General features: G+C 50.7%; 2 protein-coding genes across 2 annotated transcripts in view; one reads left to right on the top strand and one right to left on the bottom strand.

Moving 5' to 3' along the window:
• The window catches only part of EMILIN2 (elastin microfibril interfacer 2), a 61299-nt gene extending 49616 nt beyond the window's left edge, over positions 1-11683 (top strand). The window contains exons 6-10 of the mRNA XM_008569164.1: positions 4120-4232; positions 5588-5825; positions 7329-7361; positions 8023-8151; positions 10597-11683. Of these exons, the coding sequence (XP_008567386.1) occupies positions 4120-4232; positions 5588-5825; positions 7329-7361; positions 8023-8151; positions 10597-10934 (851 nt within the window). The 3' untranslated portion in view covers positions 10935-11683. The remainder of the gene's footprint in view (positions 1-4119; positions 4233-5587; positions 5826-7328; positions 7362-8022; positions 8152-10596) is intronic.
• A 2539-nt stretch (positions 11684-14222) lies between these two features.
• LPIN2 (lipin 2) overlaps positions 14223-23889 on the bottom strand; it is a 40664-nt gene continuing 30997 nt past the window's right edge. Inside the window, exons 12-19 of the mRNA XM_008569165.1 lie at positions 23259-23341; positions 22198-22342; positions 21323-21471; positions 20610-20696; positions 19465-19617; positions 18849-18963; positions 18066-18169; positions 14223-17744 (exon numbers count right to left, since the gene is read on the bottom strand). Coding sequence (XP_008567387.1) covers positions 17600-17744; positions 18066-18169; positions 18849-18963; positions 19465-19617; positions 20610-20696; positions 21323-21471; positions 22198-22342; positions 23259-23341 — 981 coding nt within the window. The 3' untranslated portion in view covers positions 14223-17599. The remainder of the gene's footprint in view (positions 17745-18065; positions 18170-18848; positions 18964-19464; positions 19618-20609; positions 20697-21322; positions 21472-22197; positions 22343-23258; positions 23342-23889) is intronic.

Below are 23889 nucleotides of genomic sequence, written 5' to 3' on the forward strand. Positions count from 1 at the left end.
GCGGCCGGTCTCAATAAAAAAGGACAAAAATAAAATAAAATAAAGACATAGTTGATTATACATATTTATGGGATACAGAATTGAGTGTACAATATGTAATGATCAAATCAGTATTATTATCATGTTCATCATTACAAAATGTAATTACTCCGTGTCCATTATCCAATTTCTCCCTAACCCCAGTTAAGATTTTTTGCATTTTTTTTTTTTTTTGCACTGGCCAGTATGGGGATCCAGACCTGTAACCTTGGTGTTACAAGGCTGTGCTCAAACCAACTGAACTAACCAGCTAGCCCCTGATTAGAATGCTTTCTAAAGAACATTCTGGAAAAGGTGTAGGTGAAGGATCCAAGGGATATCTCAAAATTAGAATTAGCTGGGCTTAGCAACAGGTGTGTATAGGGAGAGAGGGAAAGAGAAAGAGAGAGAGATGGATGGGGAGGAGTAAAATATGGTTCTGAGTGTCTGGATGTGCTGACTGGGAGGATAATGGTGGTTTTCAGAGGAAGGGGGCTGATTTGAAGGCTTTGGTGGGGATAGGGAAGAAAATAAGGACCAGTTTTAGGGGCACGTCCTTTGCTATTTTAAGATACTTTGCCCATTGTAAGTCATTAAGGGTTGTAAGACTAGGAAAAGTATTTCTTATTTTTAAGTTTGGGATGGAGATACATACATTTGGTCTAGAAGGAAGGAGCCAGGGAGGAAGAAGGAAAGAAAGATTGGGAAGAGAAGCGATGTTGGATGGAGCAAATCCACGGAGAGAAAAGAGGCCGGGCCGGACTCAGGTGGGGGGACCTGGGAGGAGGCCGAGCTGCAGAGAGAGTCACGGGAGGAGAGAGAGGAAAGGCGAGGAATGCCCTCAAGCATGCTTGGGTTGGCGGGTGGAAACAGGCCTTAGTGAGTGAATTAAACTTCTATAGTTTAATCTGTAAAAATGAGTAAAATAGCACTGAGAAGCTTATAATGCAAACCAGCTCTGCTCCCCCTTCCTCCTCACCCTCCTCACCTGCCTCACCCTCCAGAGGCAGCCATGATCAACACTTCCAGCAGTTCTTTCCCCCTTAAAAGTTACTTCCATGTTTCTAAATTAATTTATCAGCTTTAGACATTATACATTGACTTCTCCTCCTCCCAACTCCCAATATAGTTAGACCACAATAAGTAAATATTCAATGTTTGTGCTATTATGAGCCAATAGCTTTCTATGGCTATGTTGCTTTTCTTTGTACATTTCTCTGTATTAGTTGTAGTGTTGGAATTACTACATGCTTGGATTTTATTCATCTATTTGGGATTCTTCCCACTCTCCAAGAGCCTCTCAATAGAATTTTCTGTACCATGAAAAATATCAGATCATTTGTCAGTTCCATTTTAAAAAAATTGGTAACCTCCCTTCTTAATCCAATCTGGACTCGTTACTCTCAAGACTTGCTATATGCCTGTCAATCTGAGTCTTCCTTTACCACTATCCTAGAAAAGCCTTTACCCTCTCTCTTGTGTTAGACCCTTTTCTTGAGTCAATGTCTCTTTTTCATGGTTTACTCCCTTGTTTCAGTGGAGCACATTTTCTAATAGCTTTTTTAAAAAGGTGCTTGAGAGATAGTTTTTCTTTTTAATATTGCTTGTATGGAAATGTCATTATTCTACTCTCATAATTGGTGGATATTTGGGCTGGGTATAGAATTCAAGGTTTGCAATTCTATTCCCTCAATTTTTTTTTTTTAAATTTTGGTGGCTGGCCAGTATGGTCCCTCAAAATTTAAAGGTGCTGTTCTAGGGCCGGCCTGTGGCTCACTCGGGAGAGTGTGGTGCTGATAACACCAAGGCCACAGGTTCGGATCCTATATAGGGATGGCCAGTTTGCTCACTGGCTGAGCGTGGTGCTGACAACACCAAGTTAAGGGTTAAGATCCCCTTACTGGTCATCTTTAAAAGAAATAATAATAATAAAATAAAGGTGCTGTTCCCTTGTCTTCTAGTTTCCAATACTGTTGTTGAGAAGCCTAATGATGCCCTTCCGATTTACAGTCACTTTTTATATTTTTTCTTTTGAAAGCTTGTAATATCTCCTCCTTATCCTGAGTGTTCTGAATATGCTTTGGTTTGGATTTTTTATTCTATAATTGTGCTGGGTTCTCTCATTTTCCTTAGTTCTTGGAAACTCTGTGTGTGTGTGTGTGTGAGAGAGAGAGAGAGAGAGGGAGGGAGGGAGAGAGAGAGAGAGATTGAGATTGACAGTTCTCTCCTTATCACTCCATCACTTCTACACCCCAGTTTTTCTGATCTCATTTTCTGGAAAGACTTCCTGGGTTGACCCTGTAATTTTCTTAGGGTTTCTCTCCTTTTGTCCATCATTTGCCATCTTGTTCTACCTTCTGACAGATTTCCTTCATTTTGCCTATCAGCCCTGCCATCTCTTATTTTGGCAAGCATATTTTTAATCAGCAAAGGCTTATCCTTATTCTCTGACTATCCCTTTTTCGTGGTAATCTATTCCTATGTGTTAGACTCTCTGAGGATGTTACACATTTATTTTCTTGCATTGTGTCTATCTCTTCAGAGTTCACTTTTGTTTGGTTAGCTGGTTTGTTCTGGTCTCTGTCTTTCGTATTGGCAGTTTTCCTCACGTCAGGTGACCTTGACTTTGGTTCACATCTAACAGTGAGACACTAGATAGAGTTTCATGACTGTGGGCTTTACCATAGGGTCACTTTGAGAATCCTCCTATCTCTCACCACCTGAGGTGTAAGCAGGTGTCGTGGAGCTGAGCAGGGGAGGGGGGCTGTGAGCCTCCTTATTTGGCATGTCGACTTCAACTACATGTCTCACTCCTGTCCTGCACTGTGGCTAGTGTCCCCATGTCTGTAATACTTCTGCCTCAGTTTCTCTATCTAACCCAGCCCTTCTCAGTGAGGGTTTTGAAGAAAATTGAAGCCTGAAGACATTCCATTGTATGTCTTCTTCTCTGTGTCTAGGATGGAATTAGTTCTGTACCATTCTTGGGAGAACTAAGAAAGTGATCACTCAAATCACTTTCTGTAGGGCTGAATTCTCCCATGGAACGCTGGTTAGGAAAGCCTGAGAAATAGTCTCTCTTGGGACAGTGTGACCACCTGGCTCTGGGGATGGGGAGGGGACTATGTTTGATCTGCTCATATTCACTTAGTGAGTTTTANTGGCTCTGGGGATGGGGAGGGGACTATGTTTGATCTGCTCATATTCACTTAGTGAGTTTTAGAACAACGCCAGACAGTGGGTCAAAATGCAATCACTGCGTTTGTTGGGGCGTAATCATATAGCTCTGGAAACTTGGGCACTGCAGGCGGCAGACCGACTGAGGCCGTAGGAGGCATTTCACTTTTGCAAGTCGTCTCTCGGCCAGTCACGGTATTTTTAGGCGTCCTGAGGGCACTCAGGAAGGGCTTCCTGGAAGGCTAGTTCCAGGAACAGAGTGAAAGGAAGAAAGGGCGTGATCCCAAGAGGGCAAGGAACTATGAGTCAGGAGGCGCCTGTGCTGGAAACTCCCAAGCTGGTGACTGAGGTGTGGCAGAGGAAGGGCGTAGCTGCTCCTCTGGGCCTGGGCCTGCTGCAGAGGCAGCCTGAACCCCCCAGACTGGTAGGGGGAAGCTGGGGGGTCCAAGCAGTGCCCATCAGCAGCCCGCGGGGGAGGCTGTCTGCAGTGACCCTGCCCCCAGCTTGTTTTAGGGGCTGTCAGGAGGGCCATGGCTCCTTGTCCCTTTCTGTAATTTGTGGTGCATCTGTGGTGTCATCATGCAGTGAAATCAGGGCATTCTGGGTGCTGTTTTGGAGACTGTGACCATCTGCTTCGAAGGAAAGACTGACAATCCTGCCCTGGGCAGGGGTCCCAGCTGGCCTTCTGAGCAGCTCCTGAGGTGACCATAGCTCTTCAGAAGATGAGAGGCAGGCTGTCCCCAAGCTGTCGTGGCTGGGTGGGTCAGTGCCCCAGGCATGCAGCCGAGGCCACAGAGACAGCCCCATGCACAGGCCCTTCCTGGAACTCGAGCCCCATGGAGGCCTCTCCAGGAGGACCCATGGCTGAGCCGTGGGGTGGGTGGTCTTCTCATTAATGCTGTGGGTTTTCCTTCTTTTCCTGCTCAGCGGAGGAGCCCTCGACAGCGCCCCAGCTCCCCACCAGAGGGAAGGCCCCACCGGACCCAGCAGAGGCCCCCACGGAGCCACCCCCACCTCCCGAGGACACCGCACAGCGGCCGGTCTTGCCCCTGAGGCCCCCGTGGCCCCCTGAGGACACGCTGCCCCCACCGGCGTGGCCGGGCTGGCCTGGGCTGCCCTTCCTGCCCGGCTCCACCGGCGTCATCATGGAGACCGGGGAGGCCGGGCCCCCGGGGAGGACGGGCATGTCAGGCCGGGGCCTGCCCCCGGGGGCGGACGGCCACAGCGGCCCCAGTACCATTCTTGGGAGAACTAAGAAAGTGATCACTCAAATCACTTTCTGTAGGGCTGAATTCTCCCATGGAACGCTGGTTAGGAAAGCCTGAGAAATAGTCTCTCTTGGGACAGTGTGACCACCTGGCTCTGGGGATGGGGAGGGGACTATGTTTGATCTGCTCATATTCACTTAGTGAGTTTTAGAACAACGCCAGACAGTGGGTCAAAATGCAATCACTGCGTTTGTTGGGGCGTAATCATATAGCTCTGGAAACTTGGGCACTGCAGGCGGCAGACCGACTGAGGCCGTAGGAGGCATTTCACTTTTGCAAGTCGTCTCTCGGCCAGTCACGGTATTTTTAGGCGTCCTGAGGGCACTCAGGAAGGGCTTCCTGGAAGGCTAGTTCCAGGAACAGAGTGAAAGGAAGAAAGGGCGTGATCCCAAGAGGGCAAGGAACTATGAGTCAGGAGGCGCCTGTGCTGGAAACTCCCAAGCTGGTGACTGAGGTGTGGCAGAGGAAGGGCGTAGCTGCTCCTCTGGGCCTGGGCCTGCTGCAGAGGCAGCCTGAACCCCCCAGACTGGTAGGGGGAAGCTGGGGGGTCCAAGCAGTGCCCATCAGCAGCCCGCGGGGGAGGCTGTCTGCAGTGACCCTGCCCCCAGCTTGTTTTAGGGGCTGTCAGGAGGGCCATGGCTCCTTGTCCCTTTCTGTAATTTGTGGTGCATCTGTGGTGTCATCATGCAGTGAAATCAGGGCATTCTGGGTGCTGTTTTGGAGACTGTGACCATCTGCTTCGAAGGAAAGACTGACAATCCTGCCCTGGGCAGGGGTCCCAGCTGGCCTTCTGAGCAGCTCCTGAGGTGACCATAGCTCTTCAGAAGATGAGAGGCAGGCTGTCCCCAAGCTGTCGTGGCTGGGTGGGTCAGCGCCACAGGCACACAGCCGAGGCCACAGAGACAGCCCCATGCACAGGCCCTTCCTGGAACTCGAGCCCCATGGAGGCCTCTCCAAGAGGACCCATGGCTGAGCCGTGGGGCGGGTGGTCTTCTCATTAATGCTGTGGGATTTCCTTCTTTTCCTGCTCAGCGGAGGAGCCCTCGACAGCGCCCCAGCTCCCCACCGGAGGGAAGGCCCCACCTGCGCCAGCAGAGGTCCCCACGGAGCCACCCCCACCTCCCGAGGACACCGCACAGCGGCCGGTCTTGCCCCTGAGGCCCCCGTGGCCCCCTGAGGACACGCTGCCCCCACCGGCGTGGCCGGGCTGGCCTGGGCTGCCCTTCCTGCCTGGCTCCACCGGCGTCATCATGGAGACCGGGGAGGCCGGGCCGCCGGGGAGGACGGGCATGTCAGGCCGGGGCCTGCCCCCGGGGGCGGACGGCCACAGCGTCCCCAGTGCTGAAGGCTACGCGGGCGCGCCAGGTAAGCTCCGCAGGGGCCGGGCGTGGGCTTCAGGGACGCGTCTGAGAGGCAGCCTTCCAGCGGGGCAGGGGCCGCGGGACCCCGGCCAGTGCGGCGGGGCACACGCAGAAGTGCGGCTGCCCCCCGCTGCAATACCCGTGCCTCATGGGCGGCTCCTAGACCTTCCCAGCAGGAAGGGTCCCGAGAAACCAAAAGTGCGCTTGGGAGCCTGCGTGGTGGCCACAGCGGGCTGTGCAGCAGAGCGGCCAGGCAGGACGGCTGCCTCGTCGCAAGCGGACTCCGAGGCTCGGTGCCTTGGACAAGAAGTGAGGGTCGTGATAGGGCCTCGGGGTTACTGTGAGGATAAAGGGGAAAAGCCTGGCTCAGTGCTTGGCAGGGAAGTGCTGCATGTGAGTCGTGAACAGCAGCACCCTCACGGTGACGTGGGGACGGTGGTGGTGTAGTCAGAGTAAAGGCAGGTGGAGGAGGAAAAGGGAGTGAGCGTTTGTGGGATCCCCACCACGTGCCACGGGTGACCCGGGTCTCGATCTCCTCTAGCCCTCCCAACAGCATTGTGAAGCCAGTATTTGTTCCATTTTACAGATGAGGAAACTGAAACGTGGGGCTATTACATGTAAACAGGTGACCCTGCTTGGGCAGGTCCTGTCAATTGCCAGAGGACAATGCAAACCAGTCCCCTCCCAGTTAGGCCAGGCTGACCATCAGGGACACCCAGTCACCAGCAGAGCTGGGGTTGGTCCCCATCAGTGACAGCTAGGTGCACTTGTGACCCCTGAAGCACCGTGGCTGCCTGGCAGGCTGGGTCGCTGCTTAGAAGACAAGGAGATAAATTTTATCTTACTGGCTGTCTTGTTTCTATTCCTTCTCAGCCACTTGAGCTGCACAGCTCTCTTAGGCAGATATGCCACCTTTTCTAGGACAAGTTTGTCTTCTGTTAGGTTCATGTACCATGGATGCTTATATTCTGTCCGGCTCTCCCATGCACCCACCCACCATGCATCTGTCCATCTACCCACCCGTGCATCCACCCATGCATGCCTCCATCCACGCATCTGCCCACCCATGCATGCCTCCATCCACGCAGCCACGCATCCATTTACAAATACTGTGTTCAGTCTAGCTGAAGGCAAGGCTTTTCACGAGACAGTACTACTAGAGGGCAAACATGTTATTTGGCATGTGTGAGGCTGACTCAGTCTATAGACTTCTCTTCCTTGGCCTGGGCCCCAAGGCTCTAGCACCCCATCTTTCTCCTCATCGTCCCACAGCCAGCTCACCCTCAGTGCCCTCTTCTCTGTCCAGGGATAAGTGGGCTACTGAGGAAATAAGGACAGGTGGGTACAGATGCGCCTCTGCTCCTAGGAAGGCAGGTTGGAGCGGCTGCCCCTTGCTCAAATGAAGACTCGATTTGAGCGTGTGAGCAAGAGGGAGAAAAAAGGGCTCAGAAGAATGAGCTGCTGTTGAGGATCTTGTTCAACATTCCATTCCCGTTTTGTTTTTCAGGATACCCCGAGTCACCTCCTGTACCTTCCCCAGGTACGTCTGCCAGGAGACCAGGGGCAGGATGATGGCTCTCCCTGGTGGCCTCTGCCCTCCCCTGCACTTCCTGCCTCCTCTCTCTGGCTTTTAGCACAGGTCAAGCCTGGGGCCCAGCCCTTCCCCACCCAACAGCAGGGGACAGGCTGCTGCTGACTGCAGAGGAGTGAACCCCTCAAGGTTTGCTCCCCAGAGAGGGTCGGTCAGTCAGGCCCAAGACAAGGAATTTTTCCTCCTACATCATCCCAGCTCATGGAGTTTCCCGAGGGGATCACTGGGTGGCCCTCTGTCCTGTGTGGTCCTGATGAGCTTCCTGGGAGCCCAGGTTTTACTGGCTCATTAGTAAATAAGCAGCTTCCTAGATTATTCCTGTTAACACACCATCTGCCCACCCCAGCCCCACCAGCACGCACGTACACACGCATGCACACTCCCGACAGGAGCCTGTCTACTTTCCCAGACTCCTCAGCGGTCCTGACCGCTGATCTCAGACAGGGGAGCCCTCTGGCACTTGGAGTGCTTGGCTCCCCACGTGCAGGTGAAACAGAATGGGCCTGGCATGTCGGCCTCAGTTTTCCAGGCCCTGACTCCAGCCCCCACCCCCAGAGCACAGGACCACCAGGACTCCTCAACATGACCACGTCCTCTCTCTCTGCTCTAGGGGTTCCAGTGCCTTCTCTGGTGTCTTTTTCTGCTGGGCTCACCCAGAAGCCTTTCCCCAGTGACAGGGGTGTCGTCCTCTTTAACAAAGTGCTGGTGAATGACGGGGACGTTTACAACCCCACCACGGGTGAGTGTGTGCAGGGCCTCTCCTTTTCCAAGTGCAGGGGCTGTCCCACTCCTGTGCGGTGGCCTATGGGGCCTTGCTGGTGGCTGCAGCTGCGTGGGTGTGAGCGTGCCGTGATGTTTTCCAGGCGTGAGGTCAGCACGCTGTCCTCAGTACTCACTGTGGGAGTCGCAGCTCATTTCTTGTGATGTTTGTTAGGAAGGCTCTGCCAGCCCTGGCCCCTCCCTCCCAGCTGTCCCCTCTAACAGCACCCCAGCATTCCTGAACGGTCATCCCCGCACCCGGGAACAGGACAAGCGGGAGGCCCCCCTTGGCATCTCGTGCATCTGTGACACGCAGACCCAGGAGAGGCGCTGTGTTCCCCCAAAGGGCCAAGCCCTGCGGGTGGGGCCTCAAAATCTGACCAGAAGCACTTGAAGGCTGTGCTTTGGGGTCCATTCACAGCACTGCACAGTCCCCCGAGCCGTGGCTGTTCCTGACAGCCCAGCCTTCCTCCTTCCCTCAGCCCATGCTTCTGTCCCTGGGCTCTCACCCGCGGGGACTGGGCGCAGAGCCCTTCCTGACAGGCCAGGTGTGGGCATCGCCTCCTCTCCCATGTGAGGGAAGGCCTCCCTCTGGCCCACCCATGTCTGCCAGGGCTGTCGTCCCTGCCGGGACCACGGGGCAGGGTTGATGGGGCAGCCCGGGACACCTCCTCTCCCATGTGAGGGAAGGCCTCCCTCTGGCCCACCCACGTCTGCCAGGGCTGTCGTCCCTGCCGGGACCACGGGGCAGGGTTGATGGGGCAGCCCGGGACCTGTCCCCCAGGCCTCTGTGCCTTGGTGGTGACGGTTCCCCGCGGGCGGTGGAGTTCAGGGAGGCTTTGCCACCCAGACACTGTTGGGAGGGAGGGGACTTGACTTCCTTCTTGGAAGAAAATTGTCAGGTTTGCCCAGCCTGCTGGAGCAAAGCTCAGCAACCTGCATTTAAGCTGCTCCCTGAGGCTCCATCCTGGGCCCCCAACAGAACCTCTTGAGCTCTGCCCAGGATGGCTGAGGCCTTTGGGGTCCAACCCCCACCCTGTTACTCCATGCTGCCCTGGTTGTGGGGAGGGCGTGTCATTCGGGTAGGTCAGGTGATCTCTGGGCACAGGGACAGTGGCCTCCATTCCTCTCCCACTCCCAAGACTATATATGGTCTCTCTGGAGCAGCACTCGGTGAAGGAAAGTCCGGGTGAGCCTGCGGGGCTGTGCGGCAGGCGGACTCTGAGCACAGATGAAAGCCATGCCGAGTGCTGGGCGGCATCTGTCCTCAGGGCCAGGCGCCTTGGGAAAGACTCCAGCAGCTCTAAATTACTTGGCTATTTAAAGCTGTGGTAGGGGCTGGGTGGCCTGGCCTTTTCTATCTTTCGGTGCAGACTGAAGACCCAGCCCCATTTAGCTCCTGGGCACTCGGTTTTATGTCAGCTCTTGGCTATGGTCAGGGGTCAAGGCCCGGCGCCCTCCCTCTGTCTCCCCTCTCCAGAGCCCCCCAGCCCGGGGCTGCTCCTGCCAGCACCTGGTGCGGGCTCTGACTCTTCCAGCTGTGGGGCCTCCTCCAGCTGCCACTGCTTTGCAAATGGTGCAGCATTTACAAATCCTACCTCATCTTCACCTCCAGCCACAACCTTCCCTGCCTCCGCAGGCCTGGAACATGTGGGTCATTGGCTACGGGAACATCTGCACTTACTTCTGGCCATGAGTGGATGCCACCTGTTTACCTGTCCAGTGCAGAGGCTGGCTCTTCTATGTGAAGAGGCCTGGCCTCCTGGGCTTATTTGGTTTGGTGCCCACATCCTAAGGAGGCAGCTCATCCATCCTGTAGGTATCATGCCCAACAGTCAAGCCATGAAGCTCCTTATATGTAGGCCTTGTGGTGCTTTCAGTGAAGGAGAAATGCCCCAGGAGGCAACCAGGGCTCTGGGCAGATCCTTCTTCCCCATGAAACTGCAGGCAAGCGTGGGAGCTGGCCAGGGGCTGGGCCCAGCCTGGGTCTTCTGGAAGCACGTGGCACTGCAAAGGTCTGGTGGACCCAGCTGCAGAAAAGTGGCTGAGCGGGAACATCAGAGGGACCGGGAATGCTCTTCACAGCAAGGCTGGTGATAGTTTTGTTTCCTTGGGTGGCTGCTGTGTGTAGGTGAGATTGATTGCACCAAATCTTTTTTGCAGTTTTTGGCAGTTATTTGTTCTTTTCTGGATGTTACAAGCAGAAGCCGGTGGGTCTCATAATGAGTGGGTTGGTGGCAAAAAGCAGTGGGAGCTAGGTGGTCTCTGAGCCACGGGGTGGCAGTAGGGAGGGTACCCGCCTTTGACAGGAGGTGTGGCCAGCGGTCCCAGCTTGCCCCTCGTGGGTTAAACTGCAGTGCAGCTCGCTCTTTGCAAGGACCGTGGTGGTGTCAGATGAGCACGGGTTCTGTCTTCCTCCTCCCAGGGATCTTCACGGCTCCATATGACGGGCGCTACCTGATCACGGCCACCCTCACCCCCGAGAGAGAGGCCTATGTGGAAGCTGTCCTGTCGGTCTCCAACGCCAGCGTGGCCCAGCTGCACACAGCGGGGTACAAGAGAGAATTCCTGGAATACCACCGTCCCCCCGGGGCTTTGCACACTTGTGGAGGCCCAGGGGCGTTCCACCTCATCGTGCACCTGAAGGCGGGGGATGGCGTCAACATCGTGGTGACGGGGGGCAGGCTGGCCCACACGGACTCTGATGAAATGTACTCCACATTCAGCGGGGTTTTCTTGTACCCCTTCCTTTCCCACCTCTAGGGTGGCTGGGAGAGGTGGGGAGAAAGATAGTTGTAAAAACTCTGAAGCTTTAATATATTTAGTGTATGTATGTAACTGGAGCACTGGTCTAGAGTTTTCTGTGGAAATCCCACCACCTGCCCCAAGAGAAAGGCCTTACCTCGCTGTGAACCTGCCACACCTTATAGCTTCTGGGAAGGCAGGAGTTAAACACATGGTTAATGTGGCCCCTGATTTTTCTGTCACTTTAAACTGGAAAACTGGAAGACTTGGAAAGGCTCCCCTCACCCCCTGCCTGGAAGCCAGGACCACCCCCCTCTGTCTTCCCAGCCTCCAGCTCTGGCTCCACTCCGAGGGGTCCTGGGCTGGACCTCCATGGTGCCTCCCTATAGGGCCAGGCCACAGGACCGTGTCCTGCTGACGGAGAGGAGCAGCTGCTGGGCTGTCGGCCGGTGGCTGGTCTTTCCGGGAGAACAACACTGTAGCTGCTGTCTCTGTCTTCACACTGCGTGCAGCAGGAAAGTTTAAACACTGAAGCGCTGGAGTGGCCCGTGCCACCACACAGAGACCTAGAGTTGACAGTTTGGCTGTGCCATGCTCTGCTTACAACCGGCACCTGGGCCTTGTCTCTGCTCGCCGGGCCTTGGCCCAGCCGCAAAGGAGAAGGCACTAGAGCCTGTTGATGAAGCCTGTCAGGCTCCTCACGTAACATGTACAATTTAAGTGCAAAGATGGAGTTGTCAATAAAGATTTAAAACCCGTTCAAGTGACTTTTCTGAAGTTTAGTGCATTATGCATTGGGAGCTGTTGCTAAAAAGCATACTGTAGAAAGGTGGTTGACTTTTTAATGATGGCAGAAAGTGATCTTGAATGCATTAATCTCAGTTATAAGACTGTTACCTTCAGCATCCATGCTGTACACTGGGTTCTTCTGGCTCGTAAAGGCAAACCAGATGTGCCTGAGGCCAGGGTCCCCCAGGCATGCTGCAAGCTCACATCTAACTAGCAGCTGCCAGCTAAAGAGGCCAAATCCTCAGTGAACTCACTAGCGACACAGCTTTAGGAACTCTCAGGTTCCTAGGCAACCACAGGCCCAACACTAAACTGACCACATGCTGAAAGCTGAGATCATCTGAGAAAGCAGGGATCTTCCCATAGCGAGCACGTTCTGATCTAAGGGGAACCCAGGCCCGTTCATCCTCCACCAGCAGCCACAGAAACTTCTAGGCACCTTAGCGCAAGTTGGTCTTTGCTAATCAGGCTGGTAAAACAGAGGTCAATCAAGTACCGCTGGGAAAGGCAGGTACCCCAGAGCCCCAGGGAAAGGTCTGGACGGTGGAAGCCAGAGCTTCGGCTTCTTTGGCCTGCACTGAGACATTCAAAGATGCTCTTATGCTGTAAAAATGTTTAGAGTTTCAAGAACTGTTGGCAAATTGAATACCCCCTCCTCCAGCTAGGGAAAAGTGAGCAAGGCTCAAGGCTTGCTGTCTTACTATTTTAAAATTTGGGCCTCCTCGTCCAGGAGGGGGAGGGAGAATGGTGTTCTCTCTCCTTGTTTCTACAGCTGGGAATTGGCCAACTGTGGCTGTCAGAGTACCCTTGGCCACTCCAGCAATTTCTGTGACTCCTGGGAACAAGCCCAGGGCAGTGGAGAGCTTTCAGGAAAGCCCAGTTGGCGCGTGCCCACTTTCACCCTCTCTTCCCTTACACACGCCCTTTACAGACCTCACTCAGTGCCAAAGGGACAGACGCTCGATAGCAGGAAAGGCAGGGACCAGACAGAAGGTAGGAACCAACTGTTTTTTTTTTTTTTTTCCTATTCCATAGATGGTTTAGTGCATCTTGACTCATTTACCAAAGAGGTGAACTTCAGCTGCATATCCAAGATAGAGAAAGCCTGACTACAGCAGGATCCTGCACTTACTTCAAGATAGGACAGTATGAAAGCTGGATCCTGGCCCACTTAGGAGACAGCATCTTTAGAAAGGGAAAGGCTGTCTTTTTGTACAGAACAAAAACAACAGGGTCAGCTGAGCTCTAAGGCTGGGGTTCGGAGCAGCCCCTTCAGATAAGGAAAGACAGAACTGGGGCCTTTTCTTCCCACATGTAACTCTAGCACATGGTCTCATTTAAGTGATCAAGAACAAAAGGATAGTTGCTGTAAAGAATGCCAATCAATGCCAACTGTATCTGAGATAATTTCCAGGTGAGCACATCATTCTAGCTTTTCCCAGTGCCTGTCATTTCTCAGCCTGCTTCTCATGCTTTATCTGCAGCTGGAAAGGAGGGCTTGTGCTCCCAGACATACCGAAGTCTATGCCTGCAGATGTGAAACATGGCTTTGTGCACACCCACGTCAACTTTTTAATCATACATCATCCTCCTTATACCATCCTGTCAGTGTGGAAAGGAAAAAGGAAGGACAGGTGCCAGCTCCAGGGTGCAGCATGTGGCAGGAGGCTGTAATGGGCTTCTGAGCTCAGGGACAGGACACCTGCCCACTGCTCCTCTCTGAAGCACTTGTAGCCGTTCAGGGTAAAAACCATTTCCTTTACAATCCAACTCCCGGTCAGAGCTCTTCCTCTCTATTCCCAAAGCCGCATGGTTCCCATAAGCTCAGCCTCATGTCGCAGTGCAGCAGCGTGAAACGTGAAACCTTTCCATGCCAGAAGCATGACTTGTGGAGGGACCGAGTCAACACACCCTACACGTGCTGCATCTGGGAGGAATACAAAGATATTTAGATACTATGGCGGATGTGGATTCTTTTTTTTTAAAAGATGACCGGTAAGGGGATCTTAACCCTTGACTTGTTGTTGTCAGCACCACGCTCACCCAGTGAGCTAACCGGCCATCCCTATATGGGATCCAAACCCGTGGCCTTGGTATTCCTCAGCACCACACTCTCCCGAGTGAGCCACAGGCTGGCCCCGGATGTGATTTCTGATCAAAGATCACTTCAGCTCTGGACACCCTGTGGAAGGCTTTAATGAAAGAAGGGGTGTCAATGGCTCTGCACGGGGCTTCCAGGGGAACTCAGGGCTGAGGGGTAGAAGGTAAACACGGCCTTGTGAGACTACACCAGAAATTACATGAGTCACTGTCTGGCAGAAGCTACGCAGCAAGAGAGCTTAGTTTCTGACACTTTTGGAGTCAGGTTTTAAATATAATTACCAAAAACCAGTCCCTCCTGTAAACCAGTTTAAGCATCGGCTAAGACCAAAATGCTAATGTATGAAAATTATCAATTTCTGGCAAGAGTACAGAGAAGATGGTTTAAATGTTCCCTGAAGGAAAGAGCCAAGTGCATTCAGTTTATGTTTGTTTATTGTAACATTTTGTTTTGAACATCCAACACTGCACCAAAATATGAGCCATTCATTTTAAGACAACTGTCTTTACCATAACTAAAAGTACTGTACTGATGTTTACAATTAACTTCTGACAACTTAAAACTTATTAGTGACATTGCTAATAATCAAATACTTCATCACAGGCTGAACATAATTATTAAATTAAGAGAGCAAAGTTTCCCGTCTTTCTTACCTTCAAACCAAACCAAAAAGGCAGTTTTCACCTGGAAAGAGCACTTATTTTAAGGAAAAACTTAATTTTTAACCAGTTTTATTAAACCTTGCATGCTCTAAAATATGGGAAAACAAGGCTTCCCAGAGTAAATATGATACTTGAAAAGATAAAATTCTCTGGAAGAGTCAGTTTTCACCAACTTGCAAAAAGAGAAGGAGCTTACTTCTTTCCAGCTGTTTATTCTTCAGAAGGTCTTACCTGTACCTTCAAGGGCAAACTGTAGAGGGCACCTGCCAGTCTGTCAGCTCTGCTTCTCAGCAGTTCTCCCTACGGTGTTTTAGCAGCTCTCATTTCACACTAGTAAGTTTTTTCTTTTTCCAGTTGAAAACTATGCAGATGTTTTTTAAAAAGCAAAGCACAGTACTCAGACACAGGGGCTCAGTTTGCATGCTCCTGCTCCACGCGTGTACCACGCACAGTCCCAATGAGGCAGATGTCGCCTTTTGCAGCAGTACCAGCTTTGACATGTGGACATCAAAGCGAATATGACAGGATGAACTGCAAAGAGACAAAGGGGCTTTTCCCCCCAGTGGAGTGACTGACAGAATGACATAGAAGAGCCCAGTCTGCCTGTAATCTCCCTGCGACATCACCCACCACTGAAGACAGTGCGAGGGTGATGCTTCAACTTGCCTCCTAAGGGTTTGTGTACAAACACACCCGAGGGCATCTCTCTTTCACAGAAAGAACAAATGTCATTTGTACCAAATGGCAATGGATTTTCAGCACAAACTTAATATTTTCATAGCACTACAGCAATAGTAATCATCTACTTTCAGCAAGAGGGACTCCTTTAAACAAGGAAAAAGACTCACATTAATTGGCCTATATACCCACTGGATCAATCTGCAGTGACAAAGTCTAGAGCTAATGGACACTGGGACAGAGAACCAGGCACCCTTAACTCAGGGCCGGGAGATCCAGGTCCTTGGCTGGACCCCCTAAGAAAGCCCACTTGTCCAAAGAAAAGAGCTTGTCAAGAAAAAGAAACAAGCTATTAGTCAAAAACACTTTAAATGACAACCTAAAAAGACTAAAGAAGATATATATTAAGATTTTTCCATACTGCATATAAGCAAGGAAGTCCTACTAAGCTCAGCCTAAGTGCATAAAGCTCTCGTTCTTCCTCTAAATCAAAGGTGGTCATGAGGATGTGCTAACAGCATCTACGAAAAAAGTAACCACATGGCTGCTCTACGAGAATTTTAATTCACTAACTGGGCAGAACTTCATATAAACATAACCTAGTTTCCCTAACCTACTGTACATAAATAAACCCATTAAACAATTAGTTCTGGCAAACTATTCAAGCAGGGAAGGTATGCACCGGAAGAAGCTTGTTTGGTCCCTTCTCTGGGAACACGTGCCTCCAGGTTTTGCCACTGAGAATTGTGTTCAAGGGATTTCACCACTGCCTCTGCATCCAGCAGCACTAGGCAACACGGCTGACATCAGTCAGGAACTTCCAACTCTCCAATCTGGAAAAATAACCACCCTTACTTCTCCATCTCCAATCAGCATTATTTTGGGTGAAGCAAAACTAAAACCAGAAGAGGTCTCCATTACGGCTGCAGGGGCACACAGAGTTGGAAACGAAACCAGCCCAAGGGCGTCACGTCTGTATCTGCAGTTCCTTCCCTGCTCAGGAACATCTCCTCCTATGTCCCCACCAGTGGAGGACGATAACCGGAGCTTGCTCCTGGTCCCCTGAAAAGTTTCCTAACAGTCCTCAATGACGTTAATATGCAGTGACTTGTGTCACCAGCTGATCACAAGATCTGGAGAAGCTGACAGCACACAACCCTTCCCAGGTGCCGTCTGTCCAGATGTAAGCTCATGACAACCAGGTCAGTCAGTTAACGGAGCTGCCATGTGTATTTCAGTAAAAATACATTGGGCCTTCCGCATCCCCGTGGGATCTCACAAGGCAGCCTCTGCACTGCTGACCGCAGAAGTACCCCAGCTGACGGAGAACTCAGAGTGGTGGCCTGGGGACACTAAGGGGCAGTCTGCTCAACAGGGTTCCAGGACCACTTTCTCATGAGGCTTCCACGGCTTTATTACACAGCTGTGATTCCAAATGCCACAGTACATGTTGCTGGCCCGTAGCCTTCAAGCAAGCTTCACTGTGCTTCCCTGACAAATCTGAAGCACAGAATTTAAGAAATCCTGTCCTAAAGCAAGACACCCAAAGGCCCACCTAAGCCAGGCAATAGGCAGAGGTACAGAGAAAAGATCTGTTCCCAGGACCAAACTCAACTGGATTTTTGCATTTCTGAGGCCTCCCTGACAACAGTTGTTGGGCTCGTTTCTTTCAAAACCCAGCTTCCCGTTATTAGTACTTTTATCACAGACATCAGATATATACCTGCAAAATCTGCTCTTCTGGCTAGATCTAAGAAATAACTTAAAGGTCTGTCATTATGGAGCAGTTACAGATTAGAAAACAATGATCTGAGGGAAGCCACATCTGTGGGGCAGGGCTCAGTGGCTCTGGTGTGTGGGCCCTGGGGTCCTGCCCAACTTGGCCCACTGGAGCAGCCGTCTTATTCAGTGAGGCAGGACAGGAGGTGCCCAAAGGAGACACATGCACAGGTGGTTCAGCCAACACCCCCACCTGGCCTTTAGCAGCTCAGTGGACCCTGATCCTCTGAAGAAACACTGGTTACAGAGAGAGACCATCTCGACTGCCCAGTGGAAATTATAACACTTTACTTTGTATAGCGTTTTGGTCCACTCTATTTTACCTTCTTTTTTCTTCCTTTTAAATTATGCACTCAGAGGAGCGCCCGGTGCACAACTAGACAGGAAGCACGTGGGAGGGCCCATGTGAGACAGAACACAGGCCTCTAGCCCCAGGTTGAGCTCCTTCCTCCCCCTCCTCCTGGGCGCTGCGCTGCAGACCCGCCAAGCCTGATCGGCTGGCCTGGGAAGGCAAAGGAGGACGGCGCTGCCAGCTCCAGGAGCCCCCGTCCCTGCTTGGAGAGCTGGTGCCCGGCAATCAGCCCCCTGTCTTTGGTCCGCAGAAGGGCATTCTCTTGCCTATAGGTGAGTGACTGAGGCCCCCACAGGAGGAGGCCCCTACCAGAGGTGCCACCTCAGGCCAGGTCGTCCAGGTTCACTTCAGGGATCGGGTCTCGCCAGTAGCAGAAGGAGCTGAACTCTGGGCAGGGAAAGGCGGAATTCTGTTCCTTATTGAGAAGTGGAAACACGTGCTCCACGAGCTCGCTCAGCCTGTGATACCTAGGAGAAGGGAATGGGGACAGATGTAGACTATTACTTCCAAACTGATCAAAGGCACAAGATCATGGGCTGTGAAGCTGGTTATTCAGATTCCTCAGACAGGCAGGTGCAGAGACAGGCCTCTATGCCATGGCACAGACTTCCCCTTACAAGTCTAGGATAACTAGGGATCCTTTAAAAAGCTATTTTGGAGGAGACAACACCCAAAAAGAGGGTGCAGCTCTGATCCCTGGAGCTGGTGCTGAGCTCAGCTAGTATTTGTCTGTCTTCAACTGCACCCCTGGCTGCAGGGCGCTGGGCCGAAACTGCGAATGCACTTACGATGACTTGTTTCCTTTGGTCCTTTCTTGTATTAATTCACCCTTGGGGTTCACGGTGAATATTCTGCAGTCTGGAACTCCAACTTGTGTGTAAGCATAGACATCCTACAGAAAACATCGAGCAGGTGATTACAGGGAGAAGAAACTACGAGATGCTTCTCTGGTTCCTGTGAGCCAGCGCCTGGTGTAAACAGAAGACTTTATGGAAAACACATGGAGCTGGGCACAGCACAGTTTTGCCACTGAAATTGAACTTTAGACAAACCCTGACTAAAGAGTGGTGCCAACCCCAGAGGGTTCTCTGAGAGTCAGAAAATGTGGGTAGCCAAGAAGGAGAAGCCAGGGGCCCTGGAGCAGGAAAAGGCCAGGAAGTGATGCCTGGGATCTGACAGCCTCATAGGATGAGAGGTGGGTGGGAGGTGGATGGGGGACATGTTTACGAAGGGTGAGCATCATGCCATGGTTCTCGGGTGGATATAAGGACACAGCTTAGAACCACTCAGAAAGTGAGTCACAGCCACCTGAGGAAATGGAATTGAAGCCACAGATACAAAGAAAAAGCATCCTTCTTTATAGATTCTGGGGTAGATCTGCACCTACAGGACCTCCCCAGTCGCTACAGAAATCTGGAACAGATCAAGTTACAGCCCAGGAAGCAGACCATTTTGCTTACACTTCATTCTGCTTACAAAACTGGCTTGAGAATCATGACAGGGCGATACCCTAAAAAGTACCTCCCTCGGACTGTCACCCTCATCAGGACCAGAGCCCAGGAGACACTTACATTTGGACGGTTTCCAAAGGCAGCATAGAAGGGCCGCCAGGACGGGGCAAACAGGTTCCTGATGTCATTCAGACACTCAATCTTGAACTTCTCCGGTTTCTTTTCTATCACTTCCCTAAGAAAAAAATACAAATACCATAACCAAATTCAAAACGGTAGTTCTCCATTGTGTACGGCCCTGAAAAAACTGTAGTGCTCACAACCACCCAATTTTTCTAATCCTTTGTAACTAGTGTGTTTCTTTCTGCTCCTTTGCCAGTGTGATGACTAAGAACATTTGAGTGATGGGCTTTAGGGAAGGAGAATGCTACTCCTAGAACCTGACTTTCCTCACCATGTTTGACACAGGCGAAGTGAGCTGTGTGTGTTAGGACATGAAGAGGGAGCCAAGGGACACAGAGGGACGCGGCAGCTCTGAAGCAGACAGACTCTGGGCGAGGCACTCATACCCACTCTGCTGGGGTCACCCCACCCACACGCGCCCAGGCCAGGAGGGTGCCTGCTGGGATGTACCTGTGGAAGGCGGAGAACAGGCTGCTAGGGGACAGCATCAGAGGGCCCCGGGGTCACCCCACCCACACGCGCCCAGGCCAGGAGGGTGCCTGCCGGGATGTACCTGTGGAAGGCGGAGAACAGGCTGCTAGGGGACAGCATCAGAGGGCCCCGGGGTAGGATCGTGCCCTTGTCGTTGACCCAGTGCAGGTAGCCGCGGGTCATGTCGGCCATGCCAATGGCTCGGGCTGAGCAGTACAGAAACTTGTAGCCATTCCTGAAAGAAAACACATCCTGTTTGGGCCACATATTTTGGCTTAAAAAAAAAAAAAAAAAGCACTTTACTTTCAAAAGATCCAAATAAAGTTCCTCTCATTTACTGTGAAAATCAAATTGTTGAATTTAGCAGAAAACTAGTTGGGATTATAAGGATTTCACCTTTCCATGGAAAATGCCATAGGGGGGGGAAATGGAGGTACATGCAACTGGAGATTAGGCTAAACTTACAAGTATTGGTATATTATATTCAGTATCTAGTACACAAAAGCCAGATTAGAGAACACACAAAAGCCTTGGACTATCTTTAAATTATCTACTACAAAGGAAAGACATAAGAGTTGTTATGTATAGGGATACTTTGCAGAACACAAACAATTCTGTAAGATAAGGAGCAAAATTACACGTGGGTAACTGACATATTCATAATTTTCATGGTATGGCATTCTTAACTAATGCGGAAGACGCTGCAGTTCTTCAAATCAATTTAATGTATGTACTAGGATCCCACAAAGAACATGGCACTGTTTTCCCTCAGAGGGTGCTCTCAGACAGAGCACCCCATGGGTGAACCGTTTCCCCCACGCATGCATGTACCACCCACTCAAAGAAATGCAATTTAGAAATACTCAGTAAATAAATCAATGGAAAATCATCTCTCTTGTTAAATTCTAGCTAAGATAAATAACTTTAGCTATAATTACAGATATAGGCAATGCCTGAAGAACACGGCGCTGTGATAATTAACTGGGATTATACCGGTAAGTATGTGATGCATGCCAGGCACACGCAGCTCATGTTCCATAAGCGGTACCACCGCTTCTCTAGGTGGAGTCATGGGGAAAGGAGGGGAAGGAAGAGCAGTAATAGCTAGGCACAAACAGGTGCTCTACATGGACTGATGTGATGATCTGTGCTATTTCTCTACAGATCTCAGTCAAAGCAAAATTCTAGTTGTTTACAGCAAGGTGACATGTTGAAACCAAAACCTACTCGTTGATGGAATGGTAGAGCTTTGCTATACCCTGATGGGTCCAGTCTTTACCCAGCTGTGGGAGAATCTGTCCCAAAGCATCAGACCTAAGAAGAAAGCAGAAATAGGGAAAGGTTATCAGGAATCGAACACATAAAGCCATGTGTTTTCCTATTTGGGTAGGTATCAGATGCTAATAGACCCTGGGTGGGGGAGTGGGAGGGGAGACCATGTGGCGGTCCCCTGCAAATACGCCAGGGAGCGCTTCTAACAGTGCAGTCCATGAGAGCCAGATGTTCATTTTCAGAGATAATTTACAACCACACATCCTCCTTTTCTTCTCTTTAATCTCAACAGCTTATTTTCTTTTAATGTCTTAATTTGGAGACCAGGTAACTAAACCTTTCCAAAAGTTGTTGTTTGTTTTGGTGGGGATCTAAACCCTTGACACTGGTGTTAAAACACTGCACTCTAAACAACCGAGCTAACTGGCCAGCTCCCAAAAGTTATTTCTGACGTTCCATTTGTATGGCTCCGCCCATATCCTCCATCCGTAATATGACTTTGCGTAGACTACATTCAGGATGTCTCAGGACTTACGGTTTAAAAAATGCTCCCGACTGTGGCTGGAGGACCCAGGTGAGGTCCCCCCCACCCCACTCCCACCGCACACTAACTACCCCTCCCCGAGCCCAGGGCTGCTCCCTGCTTCCCACAGTGGGGTTGAGCTTACTTGGTTATTGTCCCATCGATATCGGAAATGACGATCTTGTCATTCCAGTTCCACAGGTAAATGGTCCCTGCACAGCGGCAGGTACCCTGATACTGGGTGGTAATACTAAATACGACATCATTTGGGCCATCATGGAGCTGCAGTTTTGCCTTTTATGGAAAGCATAAGAATAAAGAGAATCAGCTGAAAATGTACAGTGTAGAACAGAGTTTAAAATTTACAAAACAATAACCAGTTTTGAGACTCCAGCCACCTCGAGGCCGGCTGGTGTCTTCGGCATTAGTACACAAACCGGCCCAGTGATGACAAGACGGGCTGAGGCGGCCACTGCCCGTACTGCGTCGGGATTCCAAGGACTTCTCTGATCCCTTACAAAACGAAACCTCTCCGCTCTTCCTCTACCCCCGAGAATCAATGCCTTGGCCACCACCTCCTGCTGGTCCCAGCAAGACCATTTCACATTGAAAATGGGTCACAGTCAGGGTGGGAAATAAACAAAAAAAGGGGAAACTGTGCCTAAAATGTCATTTCTCTATTGTTGTGGCTCCAAAGAGCCAAGAACATGGCCCAGTGCTGGGTTAGCTGTGTAAGATTCACCAGGGAAACGTGAAGAATACAGACTCTTCAGTTCACTCCAGAGGTTGAGGCAGGAGGTCTGGGGGTGAGTGGAGGAGCCCGAGTCACAGGTTCCCCAGTGGGCCTGAGGGTTCCCCAGGGGTGGAGGACTCTGTACCATGATATGTGAGCATTTATGTGACACACACCATGCAGTCGGTGTATGGCGGGGGACTGGGGTAGACAGAAGAGGAAGCGTGTCAAATTAAAGTTACTATAATTAAGCCCTACTGGATCCACACGGGTCACACATGACTCACAATCTGGTCTGAGGAGAGTCGGAGCGACTTCTTATACGAGGTCGTGCTGCCATGGCTCAGGGGGTCCGTGGGGATGGGGTCTGCTTTGATGGAGTCTTCGAGCTCCTGTGACCCCTCGTCACTCGATGAGTCTTCCTCGGCTGGCCTGTTCAACATCAACCCAGTTACTGAGGAGGCAGCAAGGCATTTTATTGATGAGAAGTTTTCATTTAGGATCGGGAAAATAAAGATATCCTAAATCCTTTCCAGGGATATGAAGAGTTGTTTCCTGTGCCATTCTCCCATATCTACAGTTTCTTATGCATGAAAGATTCATGTCATTAACTGACAAGGCTGCCTTCCTCCTCCCTCACACACTTGGCAGCAGGGACTTTCTGGCTATGCCCTATTATTTTCTGCTGTGCCCAGTGAACGCTACGAGGCCTACTGACTCTTGTTGAAAAGGATATGTATGTTTCAAAACGTACAAATTTTAAAAAATGTAATTACTTATACTGATTTATTTTATACACCCTTTAAAATAGAAAATAAAGAATAAGAAAATAAACTCTCAGGCTTAGGCCACTGAATTAAGAGTTAGGGGACAGGAGAAGAAAGAACTGGATTGGGGAAAGTACACTGATGGCAGAGACCAGGACGGAGCACAGCACAAGCACCTCTTCTCAGGGCTGGCCAACCCAAGTGTCCAAAGGAAATGAAATGCACCAAAGCCACCCTTCGGATTCTTCTGATAGAAAGCAGGGGGAGCAGGGGCAGCAGGGATAATCCCTGGACATTCCTTATGATCCCTTCCCAAAGTCCTACCTTTCCCGCATGCCTCCATGATGTAGGCAAGGTATTTAGGAAGCAGCAAGGAGTACATTTACTCCTCTACGCTGATAATATTTTTTAGAAAAGCAGAAATTGTCATCTGCTAACTAAGTTGCACAAACAAATCATTTATTGTCTCTATAGGAGAAAAACGCTTCTGACTGACAATTAAATACAGTTGCCAAGATCAACTTAGAGGCAACAGCCAAAGCAGTAGCCCAAGTGCTGTGAGCTGGGAGGAAGGACCCTACCTGGCACCAGCTGGCTCCTTTGTGCTCAACGGCAGGTCACTGCTTGGTGGAACCTCAGATTTTCCCTCCTTGGCCTCTGGCAGCTAAAACAGCAAGATGATAATGGAAATGCACAATCTTTCCCCTTCAGACAAGCTAAAATTCATGAGTAGCCCTCTCTGGAAAAAAGCAAAATGTAACAATGCACAAGAAACAGACTTTCTCTACTTTGAACCAAAGGACAGAAAGCTGAGAAAGGTCATTTAGTGCTATGCAAAAAGTTGTCCCTACAGAACCAGAAGTAAAAAATTTCAAAAGAACACCATTTCATGTCACAAAATATAGTACCACTAGCCTAAATTTGTTAGGTCCCAAGCAAAGACAGCGCTGTGTCTGCAGAACAGAAGTGACTGATGCTTCCTTTTCCCCCTGGGAACAGCCCAGCACATGTGGGAGAAGGGACTGGAAAGGCAGTTCGAAGACCACGCTGATGTGGACACAAACTTGGTTCAGGCATGACTACCCTCTGGCATCTGGAAACTCCCTGAACCTTCTTTCTCACTCCTTGGTATAGTTTTCTGGGTGAACCTGTTCTATGGCGCTTCATTATAAGAGCAGATTCTGGCTATTTGCATCTGGAGTTGTGCAGGAG

Source organism: Galeopterus variegatus, unplaced genomic scaffold, assembly GCF_000696425.1.
Source record: "Galeopterus variegatus unplaced genomic scaffold, G_variegatus-3.0.2 Scaffold471, whole genome shotgun sequence".
Lineage (NCBI taxonomy): Eukaryota > Metazoa > Chordata > Mammalia > Dermoptera > Cynocephalidae > Galeopterus > Galeopterus variegatus.